Source organism: Chamaea fasciata, unplaced genomic scaffold, assembly GCF_029207755.1.
Source record: "Chamaea fasciata isolate MVZ Bird 193981 ecotype frontalis unplaced genomic scaffold, bChaFas1.0.hap1 SCAF_18, whole genome shotgun sequence".
Classification (NCBI taxonomy): Eukaryota; Metazoa; Chordata; class Aves; order Passeriformes; family Sylviidae; genus Chamaea; species Chamaea fasciata.
The window spans coordinates 13,444,388-13,464,790 of NW_027094103.1; the positions used below are offsets into that span (position 1 = coordinate 13,444,388).

The window sequence follows — 20,403 nt, forward strand, 5'->3', positions numbered from 1 at the left end:
CCATCCCAAATTCCCTCTGTCCCGGAGCTCTGAGGGCAGAGCCGTGGGCCCAGGGCTGCAGCTGGCAGCAATGGGATTTTCTCTCAAACTTTAAGTTGATGTCAATTTCTCTCACTAAATACTCTCCAGGTCTCAGAGCTTTTCCCCAGACTCGGGTCCAGACTGGTAGCTGTGCTTAAATCAGAAATCCCAGGGAAGGCCTGGAAGCGTACAATTAGAACTGTACAATTGGAATTAATTGTGTTTTCCGAGAGCCTTCCCATCCCACTGAAATCTGCAGCACTAAGAGCACAGAGCTGAGAGGGAGCCCTGACTGAAGTGGCTCTGCCTGCCCCGCTGCCGGCACTCAAAGGCTTTGCTTTCCACCTGCTCAATTTAAAACCCCAAATAAATGAAAAGCAGAGTCCAGCCATGCTCGAAGGGCAGCCCCCCTCGTGCCCAGCAGCCTGGTTTGGATCAGGGACACGAAGGCTCAACCTCCAGGTCCCATTCCGACCACGCACATCACCTGCATCGTGGCCAAATCCCTGGGGCTGGGAAACGCTACTGGAACCCCCGAAACCTGCGCAGGGGAAATGCTGAGATCAGGAGACCAACTGTCTAAAACTTCCACGGACTCCAGCCATGCAACACATTCCCCCTGTGTTCAGTGACAGGCATTAATTGGGCATCTTCTGAGTGCTTTAATCAAACCTCAAACCCTCACTGCTGTCACACTGTTCCAGGAGTTCCCACAAATTGTTTCTGTGTGAAGAGAGCACTCAGTGAAACCGTGGGGCTTCTCACTTCAACATTTCTCTAAAAACCTCCCCCACGGGCGCAGCTCAAATTAACACATCCCGTTGTTTTCTTCACAATTCTCTCTACGCCTTTTCCAGTAAAAAGCTGCAGGAAAGACAGCACCTTCCCCTGAGTTTGATGTAAGTTTGCAAAAACCCACCAGCCTCACCCAAACATTTCCTGGGATATTCCCAGTGACCCCACGGACACCAGACAGACACAGGAGACTCGCTTAGATGAGTTTATTAGTGCACAGGTTAGAGATTTACCCCCCTCCAGTATGAACCAAACAAAGAGGTTCATGTGAAAAGGTCTGTTTTGCTGGAAAACAAACTCACTGAGGCAGCTGGCCAACAAGAACTGAAAGCTGTGGAGCAGCCTATTCAAATTTCTGGTCTTGATGGGCAGTTTACTGCATCACAGAGAGAAAACTTCGACACGACAGGACTCCGAGGGTAAGTTTACATGGCCAGCTGCTGAACAGCAGGAGTGATTTTCCTCCCCCCATCTAATTTGCATATCTGTATAAATAATATTTACTGATAAAAATCTAGAAAACTACAGAATAAAAAACATTTACCTAGAATGAGCATTAAGGCAACCAATCCTTCCTTACTCTGCATGTAAACTTCCCCACAAACACCAGTGAGCATTCTGGACTCAGAGGTAAAAGAAATTTGTTCATTGTTGAAGCCGAAATTTTCAAGCGACTTCTTTATGGCTGACTTGTAGAGACCAATAGTAATAACAACAAGATTTGTTTTCTTTTTTAAACATGTCTGACATCTGAATAGCTCCAGCATATTCACAGTACACCTGACAGCAAAGCAGGAATATTCATACATACAATAGGAGTTGTAAACTTGGCTGAATTTTGTGAAGTCTGAATTCTCGCTTACTGAGTAACTTTGATCTCAGACACTTTCAACAAAACCTCCGTTTAAGGACTCTGAACTTGCAGGACTGAGTTACTGCAGTCAACACGAGAGCTGAGTGTCTGAGAACGTTGATGAGCGTAGTTTTAGACTGTGTTCAAAAAGGCACAAATGATCCTCTCCCCCACTTCTCTGAGAGTGTAAATGTATCTACATATCTACATGGATATGCCCAAACAACGAGGAGCTACAAACACTTTACACACAGAGATACAAAAATAACCTGTGACACGAAATGCAGTTATTTGGGTACATTTGGGTTCTCTGAAGCTCTGGGGCCGTGCACCACAACAGGCACCACACCAAAACACTTCACACTTGTCAGACCACACAGGCCTCGAAACAAATCAGTGTCTTAGTTTGTGTTGACTCTCAGACTCCTCTGGGGCAGCTCATCCCCGTGCGCTGCACTCACACATCAACATCAGCGAACTCCAGAACTAGGAAACTTGATTTGGCTTTATGAAGTCATTTCTGTCATATTCAGGTGAGCAATAAGGCTGGACTGATCCATCAGTCTCCTCTGCACAAGAATTACCTGTGAAATTACCTGCTCAAGTGCAAATTCAGCGTTTCAGAGCTTTTACCAGAAATGTTGCAGCTAACTTTTTATTAACCATGAAAGAAGTATTTAAAGCAGTTAACCTTGAAAGAAAAAAAAATAAAAAACCTGGCAAGTGTAAAAAAAGCTTTTTTTTTTCTTTTTCCTTCTCAAGTGTAATGCACTAGGCAGTCAAATGAGTAGTCTTTTCAGGATAAAATATTTTAGCACTTGCTGGAGAAAAAGCATGAAGTTTAAATAGGTTAAGGTGACTAAATAATCAATACACTTAAACACAAGGCTACATCTCCTAAAAATATTCACAAGAGTGCTAACAAAGGCAGCACTGGCAAGGTACTGAAAGTCACGATTAGAGTCAGGTTAGCAACAGGGAAAAAAGCCAAACAGGCAAAACTCAAAATATTGTCTCTCAACTCCCTATTTCAACTGTAACACTGAGATGTGAAAAACCCCTAAGTTACCTTAGCTCAAAAGCAAGTTTCAGTCTCCCAAGTGTCTGATGTACAATCCATACACACCCCAACACACTCTGATCTTCATCTATCAGTAAACATTAGGAGCCATTTCTCTTTCATTTTTAACCATTAGTGCCAGGTCGTCATCGCGGGCCAGTGTAAGGCAACATCTGGAAAAGGTTTGGTTTTGCTGCAGATGTTCTGGAGTTCCCGAAGGCTGGTAACTCTTGGAATGTGCTGGCTAGGACAGAGTTGTTGCTAGGATAATTCCAAGTATCAGAAGCAATACAGTTACACATATTATTATGAACATCAATTTCTGCAGGGAAAAGAAAGAAAAGTTAAGACTGAAATACTTTGCTGGAGACAGAATTGTTTAAATCTATCCAGAGCCTCAGCAATACTGACCCAGGCTGAGTGCTGGGATTTTCTTCCTAAGGAGCAATCACTGCTATGATTCCCTGATGTTTCCTGTTTCTGACACACACGTAACCATAGTCACCAGACAGAACCATCTCTGCAACATTTCTCTGCTTTCCTTCAGAGAATAATGGTTATTACTCCTGCCCAACCTCTGTAAACATCATTAGAAACAGATGTAGGTCAAGGCTAAGTAACTGCTCGCTGCCACCCTCCTTGGGTAAATATTTGCAGCCTGCTCAGACCTTTACATCTGCGCCCTTGGCGAAGTCAGCCGAGGGTCAGTAAAAACACTGTGCAGGTAAGAGCTCAGAGGAGCTGCAAGGGGTAAAAAAGGAGAGATGGTTCTGTGGGAATGCCTCAAGGAGTGACTCTGGGCCAGGTATTTCTGACTGCAGGTGATGACACTGAATTCTGCTCCCTGCTCACAAACCAGAGCTGAGAACAACCTCCAAAACAAAAACTCAGATGTTAAAGGAGCGTTAGTACAGAAATGTGAATTTCTGGTCAGCTGTCTGAACTGGCACCTGCTCCTGGTGTTCAGTTTAAAGACACTGCATGTTAAAACCTGTATTACTGCACTCAGTGAAGTTAAAGTTAACTGCTATTGCCTAGCTGGCCTGGCTAAGCTTTGTCTGGACAGGAAATGGGACTTCACTGCAGCAAAAACATGAACACTGAAAGAAATCCTGTGTCCTAAACTCACAGTTATGTCCCACTGTTTCATTCAGTCTAGCACTATTAAACAAAGTAAGAAATTTGAAGATGTTCTCCAAGCCATAAGAGCCACCTTCATGGCTGCAGACATCCACTTTTTAAAAACTCTCCTTAAACTGGACAAAGTTCCAAGTGTACTCAGGATCTCATGTTGTTTGCTGCTGTGAACTTTCAGCACAAAAACAATTCCAGGAGCTGGGAGCCAGCCCGGGGCTGTCGGTGCCACCTCCTGGGGCTGGGTGAGGCAGGGGCTGCTCTGTGTGCCCTGGGCAGGTCCCAGCAGGGGCACTGGGCCACATCGGCGTCCCCAGAGGCCACAGTGCACACGCAGGACCTGTCACAGGCACTGCAATATCCACATCAGGCACACACAGGACCTGTCACAGGCACTGCAATATCCACATCAGGCACACGCAGGACCTGTCACAGGCACTGCAATATCCACATCAGGCACACGCAGGACCTGTCAGGGGCACTGGGCCACATCGGCGTCCCCAGAGGCCACAATGCACATGCAGGACCTGTCACAGGCACTGCAATATCCACATCAGGCACACGCAGGACCTGTCACAGGCACTGCAATATCCACATCAGGCACACGCAGGACCTGTCAGGGGCACTGGGCCACATCGGCGTCCCCAGAGGCCACAATGCACATGCAGGACCTGTCACAGGCACTGCAATATCCACATCAGGCACACGCAGGACCTGTCACAGGCACTGCAATATCCACATCAGGCACACACAGCACACACAGGACATGCCAGGGGCACAGGGAGCAGGGTCACTGTGCAATATCCACACACAGGACCTGCCAGGGGCACAGGGAGCAGGGTCACTGTGCAATATCCACACACAGGACCTGCCAGGGGCACAGGGAGCAGGGTCACTGTGCAATATCCACACACAGGACCTGCCAGGGGCACAGGGAGCAGGGTCACTGTGCAATATCCACACACAGGACCTGCCAGGGGCACGGGGAGCAGGGTCACTGTGCAATATCCACACACAGGACCTGCCAGGGGCACAGGGAGCAGGATCACTGTGCAATATCCACACACAGGACCTGTCACAGGCACAGGGAGCAGGGTCACTGTGCAATATCCACATCAGACACACACAGCACACACAGGACCTGTCACAGGCACAAGCAATACTCACACAGAGCACACAACAGGACCTGCCAGGGGCACAGGGAGCAGGGCCACCACGTCACCCAGCCCTCCCCAGGGCCCTGGGCACACAGTGAGGGTTAGCAGAAGAACACAGAGAGAGAAGAAGAGCCAAATTAGTTGATTAGTTACTTACTGCCACAGTGGCAGGAAGCCATGCATGCTGAGGTTATCCAAGCATCACCGAATACCCACAGACAAACCAATAATTAGAGCTACTATGGCAATCAACACCACTGACACAATGATAATTATCCACATTTTCTGTCAAAAAACAAGGTAGGATTAATATTAAGCACATTAAGACTTGCATTTATTTTCAATTTTTCAAGTACTTTTTGGATCCGCGAGGACTTTTACTAAAGCCCCCTGTATTCTTAAATCGAGATAAATTTATCTGTATCATCTTGCAAATGTAAGAATTAACATTTTTAAGCAGGTAAATTCATGTGATTAATGCCGATACAGTTATCAGAGACGATACAAGCACCATTTACATACATATTAAGCGGCTCTTTTAACCCCTCTGAAAGGATCTTTTGTAAAGGATCAGGCGTGGTATCTCTGTGTAGATCTCAATCTACAGAAAATGAATTATTCCCTCAAACCCAGCTCACCATAATGAGCCTCACTGAACTGCACGGCACAGCAAAGGGGAAATGAGAATGCAAAAATAAACTACTCAGTAGTCTGATATCAGAATATATTATTTGGTGTCTGATGGGAAGAAAGCCACTGAAACAAAACAAGTGCCGTGGAAAGTGCTGGAACATTCCTTTGAACTCAAGGCCTGCACAAATCCAGTGTCATGGCACAATCCACACCCTTTCCAGAGGGAAGAGCCCCCTAATTTAACCGTAAAACTAAAAATTACAAGCAGAATTTTTAAAAAAAAGCCTATTTCAGCAAAAGCACTTTCATTTTGCCTGCTAGCAAAACAGATTTCACAGCTTTAAGTCGAGGCAAATTTACTTGTGATAAACAGCTAAAAACTTTTAAGGTTATTTAGAATCAGAATAATTTAAGGTATTGTGAAAGCTGATAAGAAATCATGTGAATTTATCCACTGGAATAATACATTAATTCTCCTTTGGGGGTTTTTTACAGTCTGTAATGGCAGCTCTGAGTGGAAAACTGTGAACACACCCATAGCTGTGCAGGAACTGCTGATCTGCTCTCATAGTCCTCTATTGGTATTATAAATTATCAATATTAACTACAGCAAAATAATTCAAAATGTTCCTGTGCTAAATGAAAATATTGCCCAGCACAATCAAGACAGACAACATACCCTGCGTGCTTTGCTCTGATATTTAACTGCCTTCTTTGTCTCCTCTTTCGCATGTTCCACATAATCCGTCGCGTTCATCACGTTCTTCTCTATGTTGTTGATCATCTCACCCTTGGAAGGAAATCGGGAAGAAAAGCCCCATTACTGGAAGGCACGGATCTTTGTCCCAGGAATCTCAAGGAAAGGCTCCAGGACACCAAGAATGACTCGCACGAACCAACGGCGCACGTACAGGGGGTGGCATTTCTCCTGCTTTGGCACGGAGAGCAGAAAGGGAATGAGAAGCAAGGGCTCCCAGCTCTCACCACACGCGGGATGCTCATGAGCAGGGCGGGTGAGCCTGTCCCTTGGGCAGGAACAGGAGCTGAGCGCTGCAAACATCCCTTTTTGTGTGGGAGGGATGTTTGAGCAGCCAGGGCTGGGAGGGACACGCCCGGGATCAGAAATCCCTGCTGTGCCCCCGGTGGGCAAGGACATTGACTACTGCCACACAAGCTCCAAAGCTGTCCAGGAAACGCACACGCAGGTGAGGTCCTCAGAGCTCAGGGACTGGGATGTCAGTGCATGACAAATCCAAACTAACTTGGATTAACTTGGATAATTAAAATTATGAGGAATGACATTTGGCAATGAAATGGAGGAGTGGTGAAAAACGACAGTGAGTCAGTTACCTGCGTCTCTGTCCATCAGGAGAAATAACCAGCAGCAGTAAACAGCAAAGCATTACAGAGTGATGCACAAGTAACTTCTGTTCGTGTGTAATTCACAAAAAACCTGCTAGCAATTTCTCTTGGCTGTATATTTGATATCAAGGCAACAAAGGACTTCTAGAACAAAACCCCATTACAAATCCCAGGCAAGTCTCTCTAACTTGCTTTTCAGGCAAGCTTCTCTTCTAACACTATTCTTTTCACTTTCCTGAAGAAGTCAAACCACTTTAAGACCAAAGTTAAAAATACTTTTGTTGGATGATTGGTATTTACAGACTAAAAATAGAACAGGTTTATGCACATGTCAAGACAAAGCTTATGAATGCAGAGATGACTTGAAGAACTTGTCAAGCCCATCACAGTCCTGTTGGTGAACACAGAACTCACTCCTGCACGCAGTGCAAGGTGCACGCAGCCTTGCTGACACACCTGTTCCACACCTGCTCCTCCACTGTGGCTGAGAATCCAAACTCCCCAAGGCATTAACAGTGTTCCACGAGACAGTTTTTCCCCCTTAACATGCACAAAGATGTTCCAGCATATTGCAGTTAATCATATTGAAGAAAATGTTAAATGCACTGACTGGAAGGCAGGTCTGTGGTCAGTTATTGGAAGCATAAGGACATTGAGATGCTAAATGTGTCCACAACAAAACAAAACAAAACCCTCCAGTAATTGATTTCCATACGTTCTAAACACAGTCCAGAATCACCAAATCTGCGCTAGCTGGATATAACCAAGTGCCTGTGCACATTGCAGAGGGGCAGAGTGAGGGAAGAACCCCCAGCCCAGATGTGTCTGAGCTGGCTCACCCACCTGAGTCTCCACAAACATTGCCATGTCCATGAACATCTCGTGCAGCTCCCGGATGCTGGACTCCAGCTTCATGATGTCCTTGTGGCGGGACTCGATCTCGTTCAGGGCCTGCCTGGTTATCTGGGAGTCTGAAATGATCTGGGGAGAATGGGGACACACAGGGACACCCCTAAGTGCCAACACACCCGCCAGGAGCAGCAGGACAGAGGAGACAGCTGGCCCAGAAATACATACATCAGAGGTGAAAATGGAAGGATTGCCACTCTCCAACATTTCTTCCAGCTCCTCGTCAGTGGTGGTCTTTCCAGCTGGGATAAAAACAACAGGACTTCACATAACATCACTTACTCAGTACTGAACATAACATTTTGCCATCCAGAAGGATGACAATCCAAAGACAACTCCTGCATTGAGACCTCGCAGGATAAAACCCTGTAGTGTTCAGCCACTACCAAGGGCCATTTTGCACATAACAAAATCCAGAAAGGATCGAGTGATCATCAGAAAACGAACGTAGATTCAAAGCTACCATGAAGAACCCTGGCCAGAATACTATTAGAGAATACTCCCAATAATGCATTGGAAGGACGTGAGTATGTGGAACATGTGAGTCGGTCAACAAATGATTAAAGCCATATAACAGCAGCACTGATTTTATGCCAGATGAATTTACCAGGTGTCCCTGTAGACAAAAATGGGACCACATAAAAAGAGCTGTTATCCTGCTAGGCATGTTAATTTTGGAATGGCTTTAATAACACTTGCTGTTTCAGACTGCAGCTTTTCCTGATGCCTCATTTAAAGTCGCAACATTGGAAGTAAATGAAGCAAAGGAAAAAGATAATTTCTTTAATAATTTTCTATCTAAAAGGAAATAATTGAGTTTTCTCTCTTTTCTTTCCAGCTGTCCCAAAAAGAGAAATATCTGGGAGTGTGCGCCATGCAGTAAAATTGTTTCTTCTCCCTGGTGCCCTGTGGGATGCTGCCCGGGATCTCCGACGCTGTGCAGCACATTGGGTGGCCGGGAGGCACCAACAAGGAGTTGGTCAGGGGTCACTCACTGATCTCCAGCTGGCGCTGGATGCGGCCCTTGCTGCGCTCCCGGAACAGCGTCTGCGTCTCGTTGTACTCCGTCATCACCTCCACAAACTTGTGTGCCAACACCGAGTGCTGCGGGGACACGCAGGGGACACGCAGGGGACACGCAGGGGACACGCAGGGGACACACAGGGGATGCACGGGGACATGGGACAGACAGGAGGACAGGGGACACGCAGGGACAGGGGACACATAGAGACATGGGACAGACAGGAGGACAGGAAACAGACAGGGGACACACAGGGACAGGGGACACACAGAGACATGGGACAGACAGGAGGACAGGGGACACAGAGGGGACACACAGGGACAGGGGACACACAGAGACATGGGACAGACAGGAGGACAGGGGACACAGAGGGGACACACAGGGACAAGGGACAGATGGGGGGACAGGGGACAGACAGGGGGACAGGGGACAGACAGGGGACATACAGGGACAGGGGACACACAGAGACATGGGACGGGGGGACAGAGAGGGGACAGACAGGGGGACACGGGGCAGCAGAGGGGACAGACACGGGGACAGACAGGGACAGAGAGGTGCATCAGAGAGGGCCATTTCTGTCTGCACAACTCGCAGGGCACTCACAGCCCCCAAAGCACCACGGGAGCTCTGAGATGAGCTCAGAGCAGTTAAACTCCTTCTCCACACCACCAGAACCCCGGATTTGCTCTGGGCTGCAGGGATCCTACCTGCGTTTTCCTGATCCTCAGGTCCACTGATGTCCGGTTTGCATTTTCACCCTGATCAAAACTCTGCTCAATAGCTGAGGACAAGACAGGAGGGCTGAGTCAATGCCAGCTAGTTAACTGCTCAATTACTTTGTAAATATTATTGTTACTTTTAAAGGCACAAGTTACCCAGAGACCTGCAACATTTCAGGGGAGAGGATGTAAGATATATAAGTAAAAATTTAAAATAATTTTGTTAATTGGTAGAGATCTTTGAACACAGTAACTGCTTCAATCATACTCCTAACAGAGTCTCACTGCTGTCTATTACAATGGAAAAAATTGAAAAGGTGACATTTTGCAGTTAATCTTCTTCCAAAATGTCGTCCCCCAAAAAAGCACTTCAGCTGCAGAAGACATTTCTGTGCGCAGGAATCACTTTGAACTGTCATTTTCCAGGTTATTTCTGAAGGCAAGGAGTTTTATTTGTCCTCACAACTTACCCTTTAGCCTGGCCCGGATCTTATTAGCAATCTTCTTTATTTCCTCATTTAGTTCTTCAAGTTCTTCCTTCGTTCCTTTAAAAAATATATTTTTTGAACTGTTAATGATTGACAACAGTAAGTCAGCAAGAGTCTATGAATCTACCTTGCAATCTCAGAATTTTATTCAGTACAACTATGCAGAGCTGAAGTTTATTCTCCTCCTAAGTACTTTAAAAACCGTTTTTATAACAGCAACCATCAGGTTCCCGCTTCTTGTGATAGGCTTACACCTGGGAAATGTTATTACTGTCAAATCTTCAACTAAACCAGGTGCTAAACAGTTTTCTTAACACTTTCAGGGTAATGTCAATTCGCTAGTCAAAAGTTAAATGCTGCTGAGTTGTAAGTCCAGGTGAAAACACAGATCTATGTCCCCTTTTCCTCAGCGTGGTGTGCACCACGTGTGCACTGCTGTAACACCCACTGACACTTGGGGGGATTCCACCCAGGGCATCCACGGAGAGCTCGGCTGCATCCCAGGGCTCACACACACACAAACACACAAACACACACACACACAAACACACACAAACACATAAACACACACACACACAAACACACACAAACACACACACAAACACACACACAAACACACACAAACACACAGACACACACAAACACACACTGCTCACTGCCATTTAAACATTTAAACATGCAGAAGAGCCCTGGCTAAACCTGAGACCCGCTGAGAGAGCAGCCTGCAAAATCAGCTGTGGGGACACAAACACACACCGGGGAAAACAGGGGACAGGGTGACATAACAGCCCAAGGTCAGTTTCCACCAAGAGAAATGATAAGGCAGCATTGCAACATCCAAACAAAGGCTCTCTCAGCATCTTCTCTTCCCTTTTCTGTGAGCCCTGCCCTGCACAGACGTGCCTGGAGCCACCAAGGGCTGGGGACAGGGAGGGTCCCACAGCTCTGGGCAAGTTCCCTGAACTCCCCAGTCCTCTGCTCGGAAAGCACCGCTGAACTTCCAGTTTTGGGGTTAAAACCTCTGAAAACAGGGCTGCCCATGGAACTGAAGTTCTGCAGCAGCAGCAGCAGCTGGTGGCACACAGGACCCTGCCCCATGGAGGAACAAAGACCAGACAGTACAAGCCTCAGGGACAACTTCAACATTTTCACACATTACAAGGAACGCAAGTGACCTCTCAATTTCTGAAGGAAAAACCCCACATTAAACTGAGTTTTGGTCTAGGAAAGGTTTGGATGATGCAAGAAACATCCTGAACACAGATTTTTACAAATGAGACTTAAAAAAAGGTCCAAATAAACAAATGAAGGCATTAATTCAATATTAAAAACGAAACTATTTATTTGGTGTTACATTTTGCATTCTGAACACCTGAAGTTCTATTCCTATAGACAGTTAAACAATATTTCAGAATATCTAGCCACACTTATGTGACATCTTAAAAATTATTACTCACTTCCTTCAGGATTTGGCGCTGACAGAATAATGCTGTGCTGCTTCTTCACTTCTTCCACATTTTGTGCTATTTTTGCTATATTATTTCTGATTTCCTCAACCTAGAGGAAGAGAAATATGGCAAAGAAGACATTAGAATAATTTAGGGCCAATATTTTTTGAAAAGAAAAAAAACCCTGTTAATAAAATCCAAACTATTTCATCTGTAAGTAGCAGAGAAAGACATCTCAGCAGAAATGTCAACATGTAAGCAGTCTGTAATTTTTTTTTATCAAACCCTGTATTGTTAATAGCAAATATATCCTGAATGGCCAAAAACTTAAGTGCTATTATTCCTGATAAACAACTGTTTTAAAATTCAATCAGCAAATTCTTGTTGACAGGGAATTAAAAACATTTCTCTGCAATAAATACAGAAAATACGCTGAAATAAATCAATAAAGCATCACCAAAACATTTGTTTTGGCACACAATTACAAACCTTCCTGGGGAGGATGTGTGGATGAATTGTTAAACCTCATTACTGAAATCAAAAGGCATAGAGAGAAAACCGTCAGTCTTTAACCCCTGGTGAAAACTGGGCCTTTACCTGTTGGAAAAAGTCATCCATAAAATGGTCTTTCTCGATGATAACCGTCTCCCCATCTTCGTTTCCTTTGTACTGTGAAAGAGAACAAACACAACTCTGTGAGGTGCAGCCCAGGACAGAGTTCTGGAGAGGCCACAACTCCTGTCACATGGCTGCAGCGCACACCTTTCCATCACCAGGCTGCAAAGCCAAAGGAGTTTCCCTTTTCCCAGGAAATCTAGGAACAGACAAGCAGAGAGGCCACAGAGAGGCAAGCGACAACTGCAGAGCGGTGAAGTAACACAGAGGTGCTGAGATGTCACGGGGCCAGCACCTCCTGGCAGCCACAACAGAACCCACCCGCTGCTGCTGCTGGTGCAGGTGCCCTCCAGGGCGGCCATCGCACGAGCGAGCCCCAGTCAACAACAGCCTCCCCAAACCAGAAATACACGACAGAGCTGATACAGGCCAGAGGCTCTGCCACACCCGGGCACGGGCCCCAGACACGCCCTCTGCCACACCCCAGATACGCCCTCTGCCACACCTGGGCACGGGCCCCAGACACGCCCTCTGCCACACCCCAGACACGCCCTCTGCCACACCTGGGCACACCCCCCAGACACGCCCTCTGCCACACCTGGGCACACCCCCCAGACACGCCCTCTGCCACACCTGGGCACAGGCCCCCGACACGCCCTCTGCCACACCCCAGAAACACCCTCTGCCACACCTGGGCACAGGCCCCAGACACGCCCTCTGCCACACCTGGGCACAGGCCCCCGACACGCCCTCTGCCACACCCCAGAAACACCCTCTGCCACACCTGGGCACAGGCCCCCGACACGCCCTCTGCCACACCCCAGACACGCCCTCTGCCACACCTGGGCACACCCCCCAGACACGCCCTCTGCCACACCCGGGCACAGGCCCCCAACACGCCCTCTGCCACACCCCAGAAACACCCTCTGCCACACCTGGGCACACGCCCCAGACACGCCCTCTGCCACACCTGGGCACGGGCCCCAGACACGCCATATGCCACACCTGGGCACAGGCCCACGACACGCCCTCTGCCACACCCGGGCACACACCCCAGACACGCCCTCTGCCACACCTGGGCACACGCCCAGACACGCCCTCTGCCACACCCCAGACACGCCCTCTGCCACACCTGGGCACACACCCCCGACACGCCCTCTGCCACACCCGGGCACAGGCCCCCGACACGCCCTCTGCCACACCCGGGCACACGCCCCAGACACGCCCTCTGCCACACCTGGGCACACGCCCCAGACACGCCCTCTGCCACACCTGGGCACATGCCCCAGACACGCCCTCTGCCACACCTGGGCACACGCCCCAGACACGCCCTCTGCCACACCCCAGACACGCCCTCTGCCACACCCAGGCACACACTCCAGACACGCCCTCTGCCACACCTGGGCACACACCCCAGACACGCCCTCTGCCACACCCAGGCACACACTCCAGACACGCCCTCTGCCACACCTGGGCACACACCCCAGACACGCCCTCTGCCACACCCAGGCACACACTCCAGACACGCCCTCTGCCACACCCCAGATACGCCCTCTGCCACACCCAGGCACACACCCCAGACACGCCCTCTGTCACACCCCAGACACACCCTCTGCCACACCCGGGCACACACTCCAGACACGCCCTCTGCCACACCCGGGCACACACTCCAGACACGCCCTCTGCCACACCTGGGCACACCCCCCAGACACGCCCTCTGCCACACCTGGGCACACCCCCCAGACACGCCCTCTGCCACACCTGGGCACACCCCCCAGACACGCCCTCTGCCACACCTGAGCACACCCCCCAGACACGCCCTCTGCCACACCTGGGCACACCCCCCAGACACGCCCTCTGCCACACCCGGGCACAGGCCCCTGACACGCCCTCTGCCACACCTGGGCACACACCCCAGACACGCCCTCTGCCACACCTGGGCACACGCCCCAGACACGCCCTCTGCCACACCCGGGCACAGGCCCCTGACACGCCCTCTGCCACACCTGGGCACAGGCCCCAGACACGCCCTCTGCCACACCTGGGCACACGCCCCAGACACGCCCTCTGCCACACCTGGGCACACACCCCAGACACGCCCTCTGCCACACCTGGGCACACGCCCCAGACACGCCCTCTGCCACACCCCAGATACGCCCTCTGCCACACCTGGGCACACGCCCCAGACACGCCCTCTGCCACACCCAGACACGCCCTCTGCCACACCCCAGACACGCCCTCTGCCACACCCGGGCACATGTAGGGAGATGTCCCTGCTGCCCTCCTGGACTAACCACGCAGGGCTGGGCTCACTGGGGACTTGGTAAGTTACTAATTTTGGGGAGATAACATCACAACTCCAATTATCTGTCCTTCTAGATTGCCATCAATTAACAGTCTTGCTGAACACAAATAAGGGAGGAAGTCTGTGCCCCAAGGAACTCGCCCAAAACCTCACCCTTCCCAAGACTGCACTGCTACTAAGCCACAAGCTCTAAGTTAATATTTAAGAAGGAGCTACATTTAAAGACATTTAATTTCATTATCTCTGCAAAAGAACACTTTCTGCTTATATTTGCTGAAGGAGATATAATTTTTCTGCTCGTTCATAACTGCATCCTATATTTAGTTATTTGAACTAAAAATAATGAAAACACCATCTACTGAGAGATTCAGAATGCCAGCTTTTAGGCTGATGAGATCTTGGTAGAGCATGCAGCAGCTGAGTGACTCCCAGATGAATGAGAGGCCGGACTGTGACTCAGAGATGTGCAGGAGATGCTCAGCTGGGAGGCAGCTGATCATGACTCCCCAGCCCACGGCCTGTGCCACGCGTATTTCACTCTCCTGCTTGGCAGCAGTGACACCACCGACAGATCCCTCTGCTCCCTACAATTTGTTGAAGGATTTATGGACAGCCTACCTCAGCCACCAGCACTTGAGACACCTGAGAAGTTTGTCAACCTCTGTTCTCTACGTTCTTCAATCATCCCTTCCCTAAAATACAGCTCATTTGCTGCCTCTCTTCCACTGATGTGCTTTGGTGCCTCTCTTGACGAGCACACAACTGACCAAGAGCTCACTTCTATCAGAGTTTGGCAGAAACATTCTGCTCCCCCTGGACTTCACCTCCCCAGCCCAAGCAGTATCACAACAAGCTGATAAAAAGTTTCACGTCAATGCCAAGAGCAATCTAATAAAGTCTGTTTGCAGCGCATACCTTGACCTTGGGACCCAAAGTCTGGGACTTACAGCTCCATAAACGTTCAGAGACCCATAAAACACGTCCAGCCCTGGCAGGAGTTTGTGCTGCCGTGGCTGGGACAGAATTAACTCTCTCCACAGCAGCTGGCACGGGCTGTGTTTGGGATGCTGATGGCACAGGGATGTTCCAGTTATGGCACCTACACAGTCAGGGCCTTTTCTGCCCCCCTCCAAGGGGGCTGGGGGCACAGCTGTCCCCAGGTGACACGAGGGACATTGCAGACCACGTGGCACGATGCTCAGTGTACGGAGCTGGAGCAAGAAGGACGGGGGGCACCTTTAGAGTGAGGGCATTTTGTCTTCCCGAGTCACTGCCAGGTGTGACAGAGCTCTGCTGGTCTGGGAATGGCTGACCCCTGCCTGCCCACTGGAAGCAGGAAGGAATTCCTTTTTATTTTTAATTTGCTTGAGTGCAGCTTTTGCTTTACCAACTAAACTGCCTTTATTCTCAGTCCATGAGGTTTCTCACTTCTGGAGTGCTGCCCCATCCCACCAGCCGTGGGCTGCTCTCACTGCCAGCAGGGTTAAACTACAGATATCCTCACAATATCACTTCTCAGCTCCAAGAAAGGCTATCCTGGTGCTTTGTGAAAGTTCTGTCACTTCCACTACCTTACGGAATCGCAGAAATGAGTCAGGCTGGACATATCTCAGTAATTACGGACCTTTGAAACTGGAAACAGCTTTTGACTGAAAAACGTGACTATTCCTTGCCCTTGAAATCCCACTCAAGGTTGGCCGCCTCTCAGTGCAGATCACGTGCGCTGCTCTGGCAGGCTGCAGGGATCCTGGCTGACCATTCTGCCGGGGAACCAGCCCCAAGGAGCACCTCTCAGAGTGCTCCAGCTCCTCCTGACAGCACCGGTGTGCCCAGACACCTTGTGCGGGGCTCACAGAGAGCCCCGGCAGCCCGGGCAGGTCAATCATTAACACGCTGAGAGCAGCAGCAGTGCTGTGCCCAGCAGAGGGGAGCTGCAGTAAATCCCCTCACAGCCCATCCCCAGCAGCTCCGTGGAGCAGCAGCAGTGCACACAGCAGAGGGGAGCTGCAGTAAATCCCCTCACAGCCCATCCCCAGCAGCTCCGTGGAGCAGCAGCAGTGCACACAGCAGAGGGGAGCTGCAGTAAATCCCCTCAGGGCCGTGCACACAGGCACACAGCCCATCCCCAGGCTGAAGGAAGGCTCACGTCACCGGCTGACTCAGGGAAAAACAACATCGTGCTTTCCTCCCGCTGCAAAGCCCCGTTTGCTGCTTGTTTCCGTACCAACTCTAACAACTTTAGCCCCTGTGCCTTTGTGGTTTTTCACCTGCTCCTGAACAGTTCTGGGGGCACTGACCCACTGTCCAAGAAACAGCTCAGAAACAAATCAAGGCAGCTCTGTTCAAGTCACAGGTCCTTGCTTTAAAACCTGCAGTCAAATAAGAACTTACAGATTGCTATGAACTACTCGTTTTCCAAAGATGATGTGTCACAGACCTTCATCAACACTCACGAGTAAAGAAATACAAAAATCAAGTGTTTTAAATGAATCACCAATCAAACAGGAAAAATGGATTCCAGTAGACAGGTCTGCATCCACTTCAGCATGTCACGGGGGGGAAATTCTGGAGCCACCTGGACAGTGCAGCCCAAACCTGAGATCTAAAGCAGCACTGCCGGAGCAGAGGTTTACACCTTACCCTGTTCTGAAACGACTGAACGACAAAAAAAAGTATGAATAACTTTTATTAGCAGACCTTCAAAAGGACATCTGTTTGTAACACCCGGAGTTCGCTAAATGTGCTCAGCTGAACATCTGAACATGGACTGTACAGCTCTTTCAGAGCCGTTTCAGATGGACCTGTACTTGTGAACAGCAAACCACTGAAGGCTGCGAGCACATTTTGCAATCATAACTGTGTACTACTCATTTTCTCCTTTCCTGAACGCCCACTATAAACCACTGCTGAAAAAACAGTGTATTGGATCAGAGAACCTTTTCATCTTACATTTATTAGTGCTCAAAATATCGAAAACCAGTGTGGGATTTGCTCAAGTGTCCCATTATTGTATTAAAGGGCAATTCGAACAGCCTAAAGAAGTTCATTTGGGCCTGCTCAGAGTAATTTAGAAATGAAGCTGAACAAATACAATTATGGTCGCTGTCTCCTGAAAAAGCACATACTTCACAAAACTTCTTGGAACTAAGGAAACAAGAGGAAGCAGCATTATCTGAAGGCTAAATAATCTGCATGTCATCAACCACTTCTTTCTCCAGCAGCTGTTTAACGGCCCAAACACTGTGTATGAACAAAAATATCTGACAGTTATGCTAATGATGGGTTAATGGTATGTTAATGAACCACAAATATCGACAGGCAGCATTTCTCCCTCTTCTTCATAACGACCTAGGAAAAGCTAATGACAAAATATTCTGCTCGCTGCCCAGTAAAACCCAGGGGCAGACAGATGAGCATTTCTGCTAAAGGCAGCGGTGTGCTCAGTTAAGACAGGCCAGTGCAGGTGGGATCCTTCCAAGCCCCGGTGTCCCACAGCAGCTCCGAGGGAACTGACGGGGAGGTGTGACCAAAGGAACACCATGAAATCCTCATGTTCACGAAAAGAGGCGAGGTCTTGTTATTTCTGAGACTTTGCAGGCCTAGGCCTGTTTGAAAACCACAGTGTCTGTGTTCTACTCTCAGTGATTTAGCCACATGAAACACAGTGAAACTACATCAATAACCCAAGGACTTTGGAAAATAGGCAAACGAGGGTTAACACATTAGTCCTTCAGACTCGCTATTCCTCTCTAGAGCATCTTATCCATGTGTCAAGCACCTCTGTTCAAAGTGTTTATTCCATGAAAGGAAAATCACAAAATCATTATATTTTTGAGATTTCAGATAAAGATGTAAGATGGAAGCTGCTACTACAATGAGTTGCCCGTGGAAATGGGAATATCCATCTCCCTTGGACATGCAACTTTACAAAACTTCAGGTCAACTTCACACTTACAATTGTGATGAAACATGGACTAGATCTTCAGTAACTTTCACCTTCATTTCATGTTTCAGTATTTTAAGTAGTCTCTAAGCTACTTATTAATTCTACAGGCAGTGCAAATGACATTAAAGAACACACGAAGACTTCAGCGATACTGGCTGGCACATGTTTCAAAAGCAGCCCACTGCAGTAATGTTTTCAGAAGTCAAATGCTAAAGCTGGCTCCAAGAAGCCTCTGTACGGCTGCATTAAACACTTTCACCCTGTCAATGGGGGTGTGTCAGGGCGTGGAATTGGTTTCCATTTACAGAAACATGAACAGGATTAAGTCTACAGGTACAGATTTATAAATAGAAAGCCAATGTGGGTCACTATTGGCTGTTTCCTCTCTCTGGGAAGAGTGCACCAGCACCGAAATTTGGGACGTGTTCCCACAACCTGGACATGTTCAGAAACAGGGAAAGGGAATAAGTGTACCTGAAAGAAACGACACTGTTTTCTTGGCATGACTCCAAAACATCATTCCTGGTAGAGAAACTGTAATTCAATTATCCTAAAACTTTTCGGATGCCAATTCATCCTTTCAGAGGGGAAGACAAAGAGACTGGTAATTCCACCACTGGAGATGGAGCTTCCAAAATGTATTTTATGGTCCAGAAGAGGGAATAGCTCCAGACCTGAATGCAGCTCAACACAGCCCAAATACTAAACATACAGTACTGGAACTATCACAGGAACTCCTGTGTGTTCTCCATTTCCATTTCTTTTCAGGAAATAAAAACCCAAAGCAAACCCAAACCAAAAACCCTCAAATATCCTTTTATTTCACCCAAGCCATATCCTGTGGCAGACAGAGTGATGGTGCCTCTCCCCAAACTTTCCCTTCTTTTTCAGGATCCTGTTTCCTAAGCACGAATCGGGGAAAGGAAAAGAGCCCGTAAACAGAGGCAGCTACCATTTTGTAAACACGCGGAAAAATGAAGCCTGCAGAGCGCTTTCCTGCCGCACCACGGCCCCGGAGCCGCCGGGCGGACGAGCCCACCCCGCTGCAGCCCGGGCGGCCCCGGCACCGACCTGCCGCGGAATTCGGGGGAATCCAGAGGAATTCAATGGAATCCAGCGCCCCTGGCCGGGCCGGGGAGAAGCGGAGCGCCACAGGAACGGCGGAGGGGGGAACGCCGCCGCCGCAGCCCGCGGGGATCCCGGCGGCAGCGGGCCCCTCCCGGCCCCGGGCACCGCGCCCCGGCCCCGGGCACCGCTCCCCGGCCCCGGACACCGCTCCCCGCCCGCCCTCCCGCTCCCTCCGCACCTCCGCCAGATCCGCCAGCCGGTCCTTCATCCCCGCGGCCGCCGGTGCGGCCCCGCCGCCCTCCGCGCTGCTCCCGCGGGGCCGGCCCGCCGCCGCTCCGCCGCCGCTCCGCCGCAGAGCGCAGGCCCGGCCCGGGGCGGGAACGGCCGGCGGGACCGCCCGGCGCCGTGACGTGAGGGCACGGCGGGCGGGGAGCGGGCAGCGGGCGCCGGGGAGCGGGCACCGGGGAGCTGGGAGCGGGCACAGAGGGCGGGCAGCGGGCGCCGGGGAGCGGGGAGCGGGCACCGGGGAGCGGGGATCGGGCACAGAGGGCGGGCAGCGGGCACCGGGGAGCGGGCACCGGGGAGCGGGAAACGGGCACAGCGGGCACCGGGGAGCGGGGAGCCGAGACGGCGGAACCGGCAGGAACAGAGAGAGGGCAGGAACCGGGCACAGAGAGCAGGAACCGGGCACCGCGGGCACCGGGCACAGCGGGCACAGGGGAGCGGGGAGCCGACACGGAGGAAGGGGCACAGAGGGCAAGAACCGGGCACAGAGAGCAGGAACCGGGCACAGCGGGCACCGGGCACAGCGGGCACCGGGCACAGCGGGGGCACGGGCGGTGTGGCACCTCTCAGAACGGGCTGGGCAC

General features: G+C 49.9%; 1 protein-coding gene across 4 annotated transcripts; it reads right to left on the reverse strand.

Annotated features, from left to right (window-relative positions):
- Nucleotides 1-1,007: 1,007 nt before the first annotated feature.
- STX2 (syntaxin 2) lies at nucleotides 1,008-19,898 on the reverse strand. 4 transcript variants are annotated; one of them, XM_066199608.1, is made up of 11 exons: nucleotides 19,773-19,898; nucleotides 12,198-12,269; nucleotides 11,610-11,709; nucleotides 10,135-10,209; nucleotides 9,653-9,726; nucleotides 8,920-9,028; nucleotides 8,093-8,166; nucleotides 7,859-7,996; nucleotides 6,333-6,443; nucleotides 5,245-5,305; nucleotides 1,008-3,051 (listed from the first exon to the last, which is right to left on the reverse strand). In XM_066199608.1, the coding sequence occupies exons 1-11, from the start codon at nucleotides 19,800-19,802 to the stop codon at nucleotides 2,876-2,878; spliced, it is 1,020 nt and encodes a 339-aa protein (XP_066055705.1). In that variant the 5' UTR covers nucleotides 19,803-19,898; the 3' UTR covers nucleotides 1,008-2,875. The 4 variants fall into 4 exon arrangements, with proteins under 4 accessions (XP_066055705.1, XP_066055703.1, XP_066055702.1 ...); XM_066199605.1 differs by having other exon boundaries at nucleotides 2,962-3,051; nucleotides 5,178-5,305; XM_066199607.1 differs by lacking the exon at nucleotides 5,245-5,305 and adding an exon at nucleotides 5,543-5,621 and having other exon boundaries at nucleotides 2,969-3,051.
- Nucleotides 19,899-20,403: the final 505 nt, after the last annotated feature.

Bases quoted from the DNA above. Each gene is read 5' to 3' on its own strand.
- STX2 (XM_066199608.1), bottom strand. From the start codon at position 19,802: ATGAAGGACCGGCTGGCGGATCTGGCGGAG. The intron at 9,029-9,652 runs GTAGGATCCCTG...GTGTCCCCGCAG, and splicing joins TGAGGATCAGGAAAACGCAG to CACTCGGTGTTGGCACACAA. The intron at 7,997-8,092 runs GTATGTATTTCT...CATTCTCCCCAG, and splicing joins CTTCCATTTTCACCTCTGAT to ATCATTTCAGACTCCCAGAT.